This window comes from Lodderomyces beijingensis, assembly GCF_963989305.1.
Source record: "Lodderomyces beijingensis strain CBS 14171 genome assembly, chromosome: 1".
Lineage (NCBI taxonomy): Eukaryota > Fungi > Ascomycota > Pichiomycetes > Serinales > Debaryomycetaceae > Lodderomyces > Lodderomyces beijingensis.
This window is the reverse complement of record NC_089970.1, coordinates 1646493-1661534: the sequence shown is the minus strand read 5'-3', so window position 1 is coordinate 1661534 and position 15042 is coordinate 1646493. Positions and strand designations below refer to the sequence as shown.

Genomic DNA, 15042 nt, shown 5'->3' with positions numbered 1-15042 from the left:
TACTGTTTTCTTTTTTTTTTTTCTTTTCAAGTTCCTAGATACCTCTATTAAACTCCAATTCCGTGATTCGATGTCCATCTTTCTTGTCCCTTAAATCGTGAAACTTGGGTTCCAATTTGCTAGCTGCAATCACTTCCCTTTGCGGGAACACAGCTAGTGCGAACGGCAACACTACCAAGGACGTGACAAAGATTATCCCGATATTCGTCAACGTCTCAACTGTCTTGGATTTGCCTTTCAACAACCTTGATCTCTGCAACCTGACAAGTATAAGCGGTGGAATGACCATGATGGGAGTCGCATTGATGACTCTACTTGCAGCGGTCTCACCGACGGCGTACCATGCAGCAGTTTTCGAGTTGTCCACTTCGTTCCCGTTTCGGTCGTACACGGCGATTCCCTTTCTCAACTCTTCGCTTCTCATCAAAAAGACATTCGCGACACCGGCCGAGACAACGGCAGCAAACGGCACCAACCTTCCCAAGATCATTCTGGTGTTGGGCTTCAAGTGCTTCAATTTTGGCACTATCGAGTTCAATCCCAACGCCACCCCGCACGATGCCGTCACTGCCATTGTATAATTGACGGCAATCTGTTTGGTGGTAAGTGGATGCGACTTGTTGGAATTAGCAGTGTTGATTGCCACATTCAAACTCTGATTTGCAATTTGCCAGAAAAGCGTTCCCGCCGTGCCCAAATTGGGCGTGAGCATCCCTGCCGTGACAACAAGGTTCGATAGCACGCACGACGACATTCGAAATGGTAAAAAGACAGTTTCCCCCGTATCGGGGTGCAAAGTGGAGTCAAGCACCCTTTTGGCCCGCCAGAGTTCGGGAGTCATGCTCGAGGTGACGCCATTCTTGTAGTCCCAGACTTGTCTTTTTGCAGTCTCAATGTCCTTTTTGGTGTTGAGAAGCATGGCCGGATCTGATATTTGGGCGCAATGCTTGACTCTGCCCCAATAACTGTTCAAGTCATACTTGGACTGGGGCAACGGTACCGGCCCACTAATGGAGGATGCCATGGCTCTCGGGATTGAAAAACAAGAACTAACTAACAAAAAGGTTGGCCTCCGATGAAGAACAAGATGAAGCAAACGGAGATGGAAAAACAGATTATCAAAAATCAAAAAAATCATTAGCCGCGGCGGCCGCGGCGATTGTTTTTATGCCCAATGATGCACTCCACACAAGTCAAGTCGATGCTAGAGAAAACAAAAGAAAGATTTACAAGGAGCGCATGACGAGGAAATGGTGAAAGTTGGGCTAGTGTTGGGAATCGGTGTTGACATTGTGAAAAAGTCTCGATTCGAGCATCTTTTAAAAGATAAAAGCTCATCGTTTGCTGCAAGACTAGGGAAGAGGATCCTACATCCGAAACATGAACACCCCCGGTTCCAAACCATGAAGCCAGAGAGACAAGTCGAGTACATGACTGGTGCATGGGCTGCCAAAGAGGCACTTTTCAAAACTTTGAATCCCACGGAGCAGCTGGTTTTCAATTTCAACGATTGGTACCGGTACCATGACTCGCAAGGCAAACCGTTTGTGTGGAATGACGACTTGGAGATGCTGGACGAAAAATTTCATCTAAGTATATCTCACGATGGATCATTTGTTATCGCTACAGTGCTTCGACAGAAAACGTATAATTTATAGATAAAAATATTCTATTGACCTTGCTTTAGTTTTTGATTTTTTGATTTTTTGATTTTTTGGTTTTTCGATTTTTTGATTTTTTGATTTTTGTTTTCTACTCCCATTCAACGGTTGCTGGTGGTTTCGAAGTGATATCATATGTCACACGGGCAACTCCGTCAACTTCGTTAACGATTCTCGAGGCGGTCTTTTTCAAAAAGGCTGCGTCGAAAACAAACCAGTCTGCGGTCATGAAATCAACAGTCTCGATAGCTCTCAAGGCAATGACTTGCTCGTAAGTTCTTTGGTCACCCATAACACCAACAGATTTCACCGGCAACAACGCGGCAAACGCTTGCGAGATTTGTCTATACAAGCCAGCCTTTTTAATCTCTTCAATGAAGATGGCGTCGGCTTCACGAGCAATTTTAACTTGTTCCTTGGTGACTTCGCCAAGAACACGAATGGCCAATCCTGGACCGGGGAAAGGGTGTCTCCACACCAAGTCCTGAGGAACCCCCAACAACTCGCCCAAATGACGCACTTCGTCTTTGAACAACTCTCGCAATGGCTCGATCAACTTCAACTTCATGTTGTCCAACAAACCGCCGACATTGTGGTGGGTCTTGATGGTCTGCGATGGTCCCTTGAATGAAATCGACTCAATGACATCGGGGTACAAAGTACCTTGCAAAAGGTATTCGACCTCTGACCCGTCGTGTGGCTTAATCTTGGCAGCTTCGTCTTCAAACACGTGGATAAAAGTATTTCCAATGATTTTCCTCTTTTTTTCAGGATCAGTGACTCCCTTTAATCGGCTGAGGAACAAATCACCGGCGTCGACAACGGTCAAGTTGATCCCCAACCCTTCATCCAAAGTCTTTTTGACGCTTTCCGTTTCGTTCAATCTCATGACACCATTGTCGACGTAGATGGCGTGAAATCTGTCGCCAATGGCCTCTTTCATAATCTTGGCTCCAACAGTGGAGTCAACACCACCGGAAACAGCACCAATAACCTCGGCAGTAGGACCAACAAGCTTTCTGATTCTGGCGATTTCCGTGTCAATGAAATTTTCCATACTCCAGTTGGTGTTTGCTCGACATATGTCAACAGCAAAGTTTTTCAAGAGCTGTTTGCCTTGCAAGGTGTGGGTGACTTCTGGGTGGAACTGGATTCCAAAGATTTGCTCCTTTTCGTTGGCGATACCACAGTAAGGCGAGTTTTCCGAGGTTGCAACGACTTCAAACCCGGTTGGCAAGGCGTGCAACTTGTCTCCGTGGGACATCCAAACTTGCGAGTGGTCGACGTTTTTGAACAAGGCGCAATTTTTGTCCTTGACTTCTAACGTGGCAGGCCCATACTCTCTCTTGTCTCCTCTGGCAACTCCTTTCCCGTTGATCCACGCCAACTCCTGCATACCGTAACATATACCCAAGATTGGAACGCCCAATTTGAAAATGTCATGGTCAACGTGTGGGGCATCCGAAGCATAAACGGAATATGGTCCACCAGATAAAATGATCCCCTTGGGTTTCCACGACAACTCTGAAATCTTTTGCGTGCATGGCAACATCTCAGCGTAGACTTGAAACTCTCTCAAACGACGAGTGATCAAATGGGAGTACTGGGAACCAAAGTCCAAGACCAAGATGGTGTCAAAGACCTTGGAGACTTCAATTGGAACATCCTCGAGATTAGCTGACATGGTTCTTTTATATATCTGTGTAGATGGTTGTTTTTTTTGTTTTTTTTTCTCAAAGTTTCCGCTCAGTTGAACAACCTGATGAACCAAACTTAAAGTCTTGCTTTATACTTGAAAACGACAGAAAAACAGGCAACGAGTTCAGCCCCGTGGGAAAAGTATCAAAAAATGGTGCATTCCATCTTTTTCCCATCTCATCGAGATAAAGGGCTTCGCTCCGCGGAGAAAATTTGTTGCAACTCTCGGTAGCGCAACATCCTGCTGCACACTTCTACAAATGTCCATTTTTTTGCAGCAATAAGGCTTCTGGGCCATACCGATGAGAGATGAAATCTCTGGGGCCCTAGTGTTTGTTTTGCAGCCTCTTCGTTGAGATATATGGTATGCTGTGGGAAGTAAAAAAAAAAAAACTATATAAGTCCCTTGAATTTGGCACTATTTGAGGTTCTTACTAGCACCATTGTTAATTTCCCAAAGTTTCAGCCTTGCCAGAGCCAGCTCGTTTTCTTTTTGATCAACCGTGTTCCTCAGAGCTTTATTTGTTGTCTTACTTTTGGTAAGAGTAGTCAGGTGCTTCATTTGAAAAAAAAAAACAAGTCGCTTGTTTCAAGCTTCCGAGAGGTTTTTCTAAGGAAAAATGAGGTCGCTTCCACCGCCAAGGTTAACCAGAACAAGAAGATTCAAACGAGTCAGAAGAGCATTGAAAAACTTGTGCACCAAGGGTTACATTTCTGACTTTGGCGTTTTCCATAAGAGATGCATCTATTCGCGCCATTTGCACACCATCAGCAAGATCCACATCCTGCCCATTTTGGCGAGAATGAAGCGAACTGACTTTAAAGCCGTCCAGTCTGCTACTTGGGGGGTGATCCTTGCCAGGTGTGTCAGCAGGTTGGTGACAAAAGCCAGCTTACCAGGACTCCGAGATGACATCTTGTGGAGAAGAAGCAGGCTCAATCTTTCATTGACACTTTGAGGCGGTGTGGAAAAAGAGAAAAAAGTCAATAAGGACAGAGTGAGAGGGAGACAGAGACTCCCCTTTGTCACTGCCGTGGGTGAATGGTGGTGTTGTAGTAGTTGTTGTTGTTGTGTTTAGGAACTGCTAATTGAGATGCCTCATCTTGTATGCGTAGCAGCGTTTCCGGTAGCACGCACTCTCTTTCTTCGCGATGAGATGGTGCTGGTACCTTGAAAAATTTAGAGGTCCACCACGAACCCAAGTGTGTGTTTTTACGGAGCGTGATCTCCAAGAAGACCGGGCTAAAAATTACAAAAAATACAAACATGTCAACGGATAAGAACCAGATAAAGATCAGGTTTACCACCAATGAGCAGGACGATCGCTTGAAAGTTGACGAAACTCCACTTTACGTGCCAGTGTCGTTGAAGAGATTTGGTTTATCGGAGATTGTAAACCATTTCCTTGGCAACTACAAGCAGGGCGAAGAACTGGCAGGGGAAAGGAAACCAGTACCGTTCAACTTTCTCATAAACGGCCAGCTTTTAAGAAGTTCGATTAATGATTATCTCGTGCAGAATGGATTGTCGAATGAAGTGTTTCTAACGATTGAATACACGCGAGCCATCTTACCGCCCAGCTTCCAAGCATCGTTCCAGAACGACGACTGGATCTCATCCCTCGATTCGATAAACAGAGCTTCGGAAGCTGTCACTGCGTCCCAGCTCGCAATCTCGGACCCCAAGATCTTGAGTGGCTCCTACGATGGAGTCGTGCGAACGTACAACATGTCGGGGAAAGTAGAGAAACAGTACGTGGGACATTCGGCGCCAGTCAAGTCGGTCAAATGGATATCGCCGACTCGAATCGTGTCGAGCGGGAACGACAGACAAGTGAGATTGTGGAAGACTTCATATGAAGGTGTAAAAGACCTCAATGAAGAAGGAGAGGAAGATGACGAGGAGAGCTTGGAAGATGGCAAGACGTTGGCCATTTTGGAAGGTCACAAGGCACCAGTGGTTGATTTGGCCGTCGATCATCGAACAAAGAGGATACTAAGTGCAGGCTATGACTTGAATGTGGGTTTTTGGTCTACAAACTTCAAGGAGATGAAGAAAATCGAGATTCCCGAATACGACTCGAATGTTGTCTCGACTTCGTCCAAGAAAAGGAGGAAAATGGCCTTGCAAGATTCCACTATAAGACGCCGCTCGCCACTTGGTCTCTTGCTGGGCCACATGGAGCCAGTCGAAGGGGTGATTTTCGATGCGTTTGACTCGACCGTGGGCTACTCGGTGTCGCAGGACCACACCATCAAGACGTGGGACTTGGTGACAGCACGATGCGTCGATACTAGAACCACGGGCTTTTCCTTGCTCTCGGTATTGCAATTGCCGCAAGTCAACTTGATTGCTACTGGCTCATCGGCTCGTCACATTAATCTTCACGATCCACGAACTTCCAGCACCAACCAATCTGAAATCATCAACTCCAAACTTGTCGGACACACCAATTTCGTCGTGGGGTTGAGTGCCTCGCCTCACAATGCAAATATGTTTGCATCCAGTTCGCATGATGGTACGGTTAAGGTGTGGGATGTCAGAGCCGACAAGTCCCTTTACACCATCACTCGTGAAGATGGCTCGACTAGCAAAAAGATTTTTGATGTGTGCTGGAATGACCAAATTGGAATCATCAGCGGTGGCGAGGATAAAAAAGTGCAAATCAACAAAGGCTCAGACATTGCTAAGTAGAAATTTGAAAAAAAAAAAAAACAGGATAAATTAGACGGAATATCTAGATGTTGGGGTCTCTATACGATTTATTTTCTTTTCTTGAACTCGTGAAAAGATTCAAGCCGTAGTAGCCTTGCCACATACTCTCCTTATCGGTCAAGTATCCCACCAACCCGGTCTTGTTGCCCAAGGATAACGGATCATAGACACTATAGACTGAGCTCGCGGTAACCCAACCCATGTTATCACGCACAAAAGCCAACTCGTCGGCGTTCAATTCCACTTGAGCTGCTGAGCCGTATTTCAAGGGACCCGCGTTGATCCAATAGCCACGTTCAACGCCGTCTCCAGGCGTGCTCAATTCGCTGATCTTGTCCAAATACGCAATCAAGTTCTCGGCTGTGTCCAAAAAGAACACTGATACAACAACTATATTCTTGTACTTTTTTCTCGCCGGGATTTCAAAGTTTAAGAAATCGCCATTGACATTGACCAACGCGTCAGGTTTGTGGCTGCTTCCAACGGGCTTGTATTCAAAAGTCCTCAATTGCGATTGGGTGTTGTAAAAATCTGAATTCGTGTGGATGTGAGGGTAGATAGTATAGGCCTGGTTTTCCTTTTGCGTCGTTGGGGGGAGCTCGGAATAGTTGAAGTCGACTAGTGAGTTCATCAAACCGGAACTTTCAATGGCAAACACTGCCCCGTAGCCGCCTTTACTGAACTCATACGCCAATCTGCCTAGTCCGCTTCCAGGAAACACCAACGCCGTGTCCTTTTTCTGCTGGTACTCAATGAGCAACTCCAACTGCGAGGCCACGTATTCGAAAACTGGCAACAATTCAAGCCCAACATGGCCGGGAGTCCAGTCCCTTGTATAATGGCCCAATGCCTCAATCACTCGGTAGTTGCTACCGCTAGCTGTGCTTGGTTTCTCTTGCTTCTCGAGCAAATTAAAGTCGTCCTGGGATATGCCATATTTTTTGACGGTGTAGTCGGCAGCATCGTTGATGAGCTTGTAATTGGAAGCGATCCCGTCGTCTATAGAGTCCAATTTTTCCAAATACCCGGCATCCTTGGCGAGTTTCTGCTGTTTCGAATTCAACAAGCCAAACAATTTTCTTCTCCGTTCATTGACCTCGGTTGAGCTCCTTTTGTAGTTTTTCAACGACTTGACAGCAGACAAGATCTCGATCTTCTGCAGCTCACTTAGTGCGTGAAAGGACTTGCTGTTGTCACCACCGCTCGATACGCTAGGTACAGTGCTAAATGCTGCCGCTGTGGCTGATCTATTCTTCAAGTACACTAGAGCTCTACTTGCAAGTGACTGGAACGCGCGAGACCGAGAAATCATGTTGGTGAATGCAAAAGTGGTTACGAGGATAGGCAATTGCGACTTTTTGCCACAGAATACGGTCAACAAACAGTAAGTTAGTAGACAAGATGCTAGTATGAATGTAATTGATTGAGATCCCGGGGATAGTCGAGCTAATCTAGGCATTCTATTTTTTTAAACAAAATTTTTGAACGGAATATGACTGGTCTTATAGAAATTGATACACGGTTGTTCTTATTTTAGCTCTCCCACGCTTTCTTTCAATCAGTGGGGTTCAGATTTATTGAGCAGCAATCTAATGTAGATTGTCAAAAAGAAAGGCTATACAATAAAACAAGAAGAAGAACAATTTGTGTGGTTTCTTACTTCCATTGATTCCATCTGCTTCCAATGTTGCGGGTAAGGACCCAGTGGCGATAACCCCCTTGGAATCCGTTGGAAATTTTGACAATTACACTTGGTAGCGCTGGTTTATTTTTCAGTCAATTTTACACGACCGGCATTTTTCCGAAAAGTATTGTCCCTGACAGATTGGGTAATAAACCGTGCAACATTTCCTATATCAACGAGTCCACATCCGGAGTTTCAATATCGCCACATTATATATAAACAACTTGCCCTAGATACACCTCGATATTTGACGCGTTTTCTTTGAGGATATCTGCATCATCAAACTTGACAGGAGATGGCGGAAAATTCTGAATCTTTTGGGTCTTTTGACTACTCAGATGTCACGCCAGTGAGCTTAAACGCCGAGGAGCCGCAGCTTTGCCAGATCTTGTACGATTCTGAGTATAAGCAAGTGATGGGCCTCCTCTTGGCGTTGATGAAGAAGAATGAGTATAGCGAACGAGCGAAACACATTACCGAACTAGGCATCGAGGCGTTGGCGTCGCATTACACAACGTGGATCTACAGGTTTAAAATCTTGAAGAATCTTCCCAACACAAACTACTTCGATGAGTTGGATTGGTGCGAGCAAGTTGCGTTGGACAATGAGAAAAATTACCAGATTTGGAACTATCGACAGTTGATCATTGGGGAGCTTTTGAGCAATGAAGCTAGGGAAACCATCGAGGCTCGCGAAACGCGAATCTTTGATCCGCATCGAGAATACCCCATTTTGGAGGCCATGTTGGACTCGGACCCCAAGAATCACCACGTTTGGACGTATCGCAAGTGGCTAGTTGAGAAATTTAAGCTTTACGAGGACGCAAAGGAGCTCGAGTTTGTTGATCTGGCAATTGAGCTTGATCTTTTGAACAACAGTGCATGGAGCCATCGATTCTTTTTGAAATTTAGCCATGCTGAGGCAAATTTGAAAGATGGCGAGAAGAAGAAGGAATTGTTGGAGAGCGAAATCGCGTACGCAAAGGAAAAGATACGAGGGTGCCCTCAAAATGCCAGTTCGTGGAACTATCTCTTGGGGATCTATCATAAATTTGACAGGGACATCACCGAGCTAGAAGGATTTGCGAGGGAGTTTGTTGATCTAGAAAAGGGCAACGTCACGAGTTCGTTTGCGATGGAGTCCCTAGCTGAGATATACAAAAGGAAGCAGCAGTACACCGACTCGGTGAGGCAGTATGAGTTGTTGCGGGACAAGTATGATCCCATCAGGAAAAACTTTTGGGAGTACGAAATAAGGAAAGTAAAGGAGTTGCTGTAACTGTGAAAAAAAAGGAAGGCTGATTGATTCGCTCTCTCCGCTCTCCAATCTCTTTCTACTCTTCCAGCAACACTGTAGGGGTCACGGGTGGTTGTTCTTGTGAAAAAATGGCGCCCATATCGAAAACCTTGCAGACGCGGAGTTTATAAAGGGCATCCTTGGTAAATGGTGGGCTCGGCGGTGGCTGAACATGTCTCGGGATTGTCTCCAAATCAAGTAGCGGACGTAAAGCGCCGTCTCTAAAAGCGTTTCGTGAGGGGAGACGGCTGAGGCGGTTTTAAACACACTCTCACAACCGCAGCCGCTGCGGCACCGGATTTAGTTCCCGTTGTGGACTCCACTTCTTTGTCAACCGTTAGGATATACTGTTGATGGGGTTTCCAAACGCGGAGAAGTAGACAGCACTCCGACAAGCTCTTGACGTGTGACTCAGTACCACGAGAGATGGGGAAGTTGGAGCTCTCGACTACACCCTGCTCCCCTCACATTGGCTTCGATCTGTCATTGAAGACATCTACAGAATCGTATATGCGCCTGCTGGGCTCAAGACGCACGTTATTTCCGCAGTTACGGAAGCGGCTGTAATGAAAAAAGACAGAAAAACGAAGCAGTGTGAGCGCCGTATTGTTCTGCACGTCAAAGGCTTTTATTATTTGTTTCCACTTCCAACTTGGATTTGTATAAATTCATCCCAGATTTTCACCTCTTGAAGATCATCCAAAGGTATTGAAGGTATTGAAAGAGATCTAGTTTTTTGCTTTTTTTTTTTTTTTTTGCTTTCAACTACAACTCAAATCCACTAAGGGGAAAAAACAAAGAAGAAGTTGAAATTGAGATGTCCAAGGAACAAGTCGCTTCTCCCAATATCAGCACGACCTTGTCTGCGTCTAATTCCGAGTTACCAGCAGCAGTTGCTGCTTCGCAACAGCAGCCGCAGGCTATAGATCTCGAAGATCAAAGCTCGGTGAAGAAAGTGAAACATTTCAAAGAATCCGATGCCGGCGACGGGACGCTACGTGAAGACCAGTATATCCACGGCACCAGACTCGTGCTTTGCTTCGTGTCGCTTTTCCTTTGTCTTTTCCTATTTGCATTGGACCAGACCATCGTGGCGACAATCTTATCCACCGTGGGCAACAAGTTCAACTCGTTTGAGAATATCGGCTGGTTGTCCTCGGGGTTTCTCTTAACCATGGCGGTGTTTATCCAGCCTTTCGGCAAAGTCTCCATCATCTTTGGCCGGAAATGGACCATGGTGGCCGCGGTGGTGATCTTTGAAGCTGGTTCGTTGATGTGCGCCTTGGCTCCCTCGATGAATGTCTTAATTGGGGGCCGAGTCTTGGCTGGTGTTGGCGGTGCAGGTATCCAAGGTTTATCTTTTGTTATTGTGTCCGAGGTTGTCCCCATTGCCAAGAGACCCATTGGGATGGCGATCATGTCGGTGACGTTTGCCGTGGCTTCGGTGTTGGGACCCTTGATTGGCGGTGCCTTCACTACCCACGTTACTTGGAGATGGGCGTTTTACATCAATTTGCCCGTGGGTGGATTTGCCCTTGTGGTGTTTTTGTACTCCTTCAGACCGCCTACCCCGAGAGGCAACTACTTGCAGCAGTTGAAGGAGTTTGATTATTTCGGCACCTTTTTGTTGATTGCTGGGTGCGTGCTCTTTTTGTTGGCGTTGACGTTTGGCACTGCCGATTTCCCCTGGAGATCGGGCGCGGTGATTTCGTGTTTTGTGCTTGGTCCGTTATTGTTGGTTGCGTTTGCCGTGTGGAACTTCAAATACTCCAAGAACCAAATCATTGCCACCGATGTCATTATGACGCCGCAGATTATCGCCTCGACCCTTGGCATTTCTGGTGTGTTCAGTGCTTTTATCGTGACCATGCTTTATGGTGCTGTTTATTTCCAAGTGATTCGCAATGCTAGTGCCATGGGTGCAGGTTTGCATTTGTTGCCCTGTATTATCGCCGTGGTGATTTCCTCGATTTTCTCGGGTGTCATGATTCAAAAGTTTAAATATGTCAAGCCCTGGAATTTGTTTGGCGGTCTCGTGGCTCCCATTGGTGCCGGGTTGTTAACCTTGTTGCAAGTTGACTCGAGTTTTTCGCAACAAGTTGGATATTTGATTCTCATGGGTGTTGCCGCCGGCTGCCAGATGCAGCCGGCATTCATGTCTGCTCAGATTAAAGCGCCAAAGACCCCCGGCGGTACCATCATGACGACGATTTTCATCAATTTTTTTAGATGCATCTTGTCGGCCATTGCGGCGACGTTATCCGATGCGGTTTACAATTCCTCGTTGAGGAACATTTACGGCAAAGCAATCAAAAGTGCAAGTGCCGAGATCCAGCAAAGTTTGTCGCACATTGATTTGGCAAGCTTGATGTCGTCGAACGAAGTCTTGAAAGAGTTGGATCCCGCAGCGCAGTTGTTTGTCAAGCAGCAGATGATGAAGTCGATCCACAATGTGTTTTACATGTGCATTGGTTTTGCGATGATTTCCGTGTTTGCCGTGCCCTTTGTCACCAACCAGAAGTTGCCGGACATGGCGGCGTTGGCCAAGAAGCAAGATCGCGACATTGCTGAAGTTGAAGCTGAGGCTGAAGCTGAAGCAGGTGCAGTTAAACGCGAGGGAGAAGATTCAGAGGGCAGTAAAGAGGAAAGCTCGGGTTTGGATGAGCCGTTCAATGACTCTGATGTAAAACCAACAAACTAACCTCATTGACAATTTCCATTACAGTTTTGGCATGTACATAGAAGGACCGATTTGGGAAGGAAGGGGGGGGGGGGGATAATTTATACAACATTAATAGAGACAATTTACAGGATAAACATTAGAGATAAATGCGTTCTATGGAAATGTATATTTCCTTACTAGTGCTTTTTTTTTTAGTGTGTAGCTGAGATGAGTTGATTCTGGGTGCAAAACGCCGCAGGTGACGCGTTGCACAACAATCGGGTCTATTTCAACCTGTGGAAATCGAGAGCAACGCCATACGAGGATATGCTCACAGCGGGATGAACCACAGCGGGATGTAGCGTCCAGATTCAAATGGACCGTTCCCCTTTCAAAAAATAAAGATCCGCAAATGTAGATGCCCCAGACAACTTGACACCGCACGTGAAAACCACCACCGAAACCGGAACCCGACGCAGAGAGTCGATGGCTACTAGAATACAGAATGGACCCTTCAATTTCGCGAAATGCCCGAGAAGTGGAAAAGTTACAAGTTGGGCACAGCTGTGGAACTCGTGATCGAGAGATGTCGTGGGTTCAGGGTTCACCTCGGCAAATCACTTTAGCGAACCCCTCCTGCTCCTTCTCCTTCGACCCACCGCTCACCAGACAAAAGTCTAGATTCATGGTCCACTTGTGCAACTTCATGCAACAGCTCAATTTAATGTAGGCGGGGAAGAAAGGGGGAGGATTATCACGGGATTGTCTTGTTATGCCACGCCGCTCCAATCACCAGCATCTGATTAATTTTTTTTTTAATACTTCATGTGCTGCGATTTTTGTCAAACGTGCGTTTGGAATAGAAGAATAAGCTATTTGCAAGACCAGGATCCCACCACGCATAGTCCCCACCGCAGCGTTGCGAGTTGACGAAGACGACAAGACGGTGGAAAAAAGTCAGCTCATCTCAAGTGTTGGAAGTTTCATCAACGATGGAAAATATATCATGTCGAGAGTAGTAGTTTTTTTTTTCCACACTATGCTTTAAGAGCGCCCGAAGTCCGTCCATGTGTCACATCACATTTCTCTATCCCCCCCACCCCCTCCCCCTCTCGAAATATCGTATACGGTCTATTATATCCCATCTTTGCTGTCAACGTGAGACAAAGGAGAGATCGACACTCTCGCGAAACGTGACTTAAAATGCTGTGTCTCGAGTGTAAGGGCTCCACGGCTAGCAGGTGAAAAATAAAAAATCCTATTGTCAGATATTTAAGATCTGATCTTGACGCAATAAGGAAACAGGAGGGCGTGCTGATGGAGGGGGATATCGAGATGTAGAGCTTTTGGACGTGGTTGGATTGACATTGGGCTTGCTATTGTCCAGTGACGAGACAGAGACGAGAGGGGCATCTCGTTCATCTGGTAAATGAGCCAAGCGGGCGGGCAATAGGGAGAGCCAATCAAGATCCACCAACATTGTATGAAAGCAATCGATTCCTCGATCAAACTAATCCACATCTTTTTTATTTATTTTTCTTTTTAGGTTTAGATGAATTGATGGGTTAGGGTTATCTAGCTCTTGGTGCAAACGGCATCAAACGTTGGAGAGGAAAATTGGTTGATCGCGCACGGGTACCTAAACCATCCGCCGTGAACCATCACCCTCAAAAGCTTCAATTAACTAAAAGAACGCCGTGAGCGAGATCCTCCAACGATCAACCACGCCAATAAAGCCATGGGTTGATAAAACTAGAGGCCAGGCTAGTCTCCCACCTATACGGTTCCATCTCTGTTATCACGTTCAAAGCGTAGATCAAAGCAGAGTACGAAGAACGGGCTCTAAAACAAACTCCGCTGCGGTTGGCAAAGTGCAAACGTTTCAACGGGTCAGACAGAAAGCATAATAAACTCACTGGGATCGACACTGGCCTCATACACGCAGTTAAGCGAAATAGACCAAGTTTCAACAGCAGGATCTAGATGAGCCCCTCCCCCTCCCCCCCCTCGTCATTTTTGTTTGGGCCCCCACGATGAAGTGGACAAGAAAACTCTGATTTGTGGAATCAAGACTTGTACCTTTGCTACAGCGTTGACGATGGCCAACGGTCATGCGACCTTTTGCCGTTTGGGTTTTTCAAACCACAAGTTATGAGCGTTGCATTCATCTGCTTGTGCGCTGCGGAAAATTTTTTATAGAAAAAACTAAGAAAATTCTTGATAAAAGGCAATGAGTTCATGCTAATGGCAAGTTGATGGTTCTTTGGTTATCGCTCGTGGCAGGTGCGTCGAATTGCCATCGGCGTGAATGTAAAGCAGAAAAAAAAAAGTGAGAGATCAGGTTTGTTTATTTTGCTTGCATGAGGGTCGTTGGATCAGCAATCTTGGACTCACTAGGCTTTTACTAGGCTTGATTTAGACGTACCTCGGCAAGCTGCATCTTGAACAATTAAACAAGCAGAAGGAGGACGCAGTGCAGGAGTTGGTTGGTGATGCAGTTATTACAGACGCGCGACGGCTGCAAAAAAAAAAAAAGTGTGTTGGAAGCTTGGTGAGACAAGACGTGTCAACGGGAATGAGATATGAGCGCTAGTGTCGAGCAGCAGGAGTTATATACACTGCTACAGCTGATCTACAAATTGATCTTCTCGGTAACGAGCTGGAGGCTAGCTTTAAGATAGCCTTGGATTTTTGAGATGCTAGACGCTGTCGTCATCTGCAATTGAAGCAAGCATATGATAACGTTGGTACCCTTCCACCCTTCCACTCGGAGAGGGTTCAGATCGAGTCTAGATTCCGCTGCTTCTCTCTTCCCCGGTAGTGGCCCCCCGCGCCACGTCTCGGACAGCCGCCAAAATGTCCCCATGGCACAATTCCCCTATTTCGATGCATACAGAGAAAAGAACAACGAGATTCCGCCACCGTCAATGCCACCGCAAGCGTAAGCGTAGACCTCGCGTTTCTTCCCCTCATGGACATCCACGCTAAAACAACCACCACCCAGTACCAGCAAATTCTCCTCTTTTTCCGGGCAAAGCTGTGCGTTGACGCGAGTCCATGCGAGTGTTTTTTTCCTTTTTTCCTTTTTTCCTTTTTCCTTTTTCTTTTTTTCCTTTTTCCCTTTCTTAGGTTCGATACCACGGCAGCGAATGAGCAAACTAGACAAAGAAAACCCTTGCTTGGGCATTAGTCTCAGCTTTGGGAAATTACTCTACTAGATACGTTATATGGCACTGTAGAGGAAGCCGTTTTTTTTCCTGGGTTGAGCTTGTTTTCGGTGAGACCCTGGCCATGGGGGTCGGGATTCGACAAGACCAAGGGTGG

At 46.2% G+C, this 15042-nt stretch overlaps 8 protein-coding genes across 8 annotated transcripts; 5 read left to right on the top strand and 3 right to left on the bottom strand. All coding sequences in view use genetic code 12, as the record gives it.

The window, feature by feature from the left end:
- Window positions 1-34: 34 nt before the first annotated feature.
- On the bottom strand, window positions 35-1024 carry LODBEIA_P06700 (uncharacterized protein; the record flags this gene model as incomplete). The annotated part of the gene is made up of 1 exon (XM_066976616.1): window positions 35-1024. The coding sequence occupies one exon, from the start codon at window positions 1022-1024 to the stop codon at window positions 35-37; it is 990 nt and encodes a 329-aa protein (XP_066827608.1).
- A 226-nt stretch (window positions 1025-1250) lies between these two features.
- Window positions 1251-1658, top strand: LODBEIA_P06690 (uncharacterized protein; the record flags this gene model as incomplete). Its single annotated transcript, XM_066976614.1, has 1 exon — window positions 1251-1658. The coding sequence occupies one exon, from the start codon at window positions 1251-1253 to the stop codon at window positions 1656-1658; it is 408 nt and encodes a 135-aa protein (XP_066827607.1).
- Window positions 1659-1752: 94 nt separating this feature from the next.
- On the bottom strand, window positions 1753-3345 carry LODBEIA_P06680 (uncharacterized protein; the record flags this gene model as incomplete). The annotated part of the gene is made up of 1 exon (XM_066976613.1): window positions 1753-3345. One exon carries the CDS (start codon window positions 3343-3345, stop codon window positions 1753-1755), a length of 1593 nt encoding a protein of 530 aa, XP_066827606.1.
- Window positions 3346-3979: 634 nt separating this feature from the next.
- Window positions 3980-4318, top strand: LODBEIA_P06670 (uncharacterized protein; the record flags this gene model as incomplete). Its single annotated transcript, XM_066976612.1, has 1 exon — window positions 3980-4318. The coding sequence occupies one exon, from the start codon at window positions 3980-3982 to the stop codon at window positions 4316-4318; it is 339 nt and encodes a 112-aa protein (XP_066827605.1).
- A 308-nt stretch (window positions 4319-4626) lies between these two features.
- Window positions 4627-6054, top strand: LODBEIA_P06660 (uncharacterized protein; the record flags this gene model as incomplete). The annotated part of the gene is made up of 1 exon (XM_066976611.1): window positions 4627-6054. One exon carries the CDS (start codon window positions 4627-4629, stop codon window positions 6052-6054), a length of 1428 nt encoding a protein of 475 aa, XP_066827604.1.
- A 43-nt stretch (window positions 6055-6097) lies between these two features.
- On the bottom strand, window positions 6098-7387 carry LODBEIA_P06650 (uncharacterized protein; the record flags this gene model as incomplete). Its single annotated transcript, XM_066976610.1, has 1 exon — window positions 6098-7387. One exon carries the CDS (start codon window positions 7385-7387, stop codon window positions 6098-6100), a length of 1290 nt encoding a protein of 429 aa, XP_066827603.1.
- A 667-nt stretch (window positions 7388-8054) lies between these two features.
- Window positions 8055-9038, top strand: LODBEIA_P06640 (uncharacterized protein; the record flags this gene model as incomplete). The annotated part of the gene is made up of 1 exon (XM_066976609.1): window positions 8055-9038. One exon carries the CDS (start codon window positions 8055-8057, stop codon window positions 9036-9038), a length of 984 nt encoding a protein of 327 aa, XP_066827602.1.
- Window positions 9039-9873: 835 nt separating this feature from the next.
- Window positions 9874-11757, top strand: LODBEIA_P06630 (uncharacterized protein; the record flags this gene model as incomplete). The annotated part of the gene is made up of 1 exon (XM_066976608.1): window positions 9874-11757. The coding sequence occupies one exon, from the start codon at window positions 9874-9876 to the stop codon at window positions 11755-11757; it is 1884 nt and encodes a 627-aa protein (XP_066827601.1).
- Between the last annotated feature and the right edge of the window lie 3285 nt (window positions 11758-15042).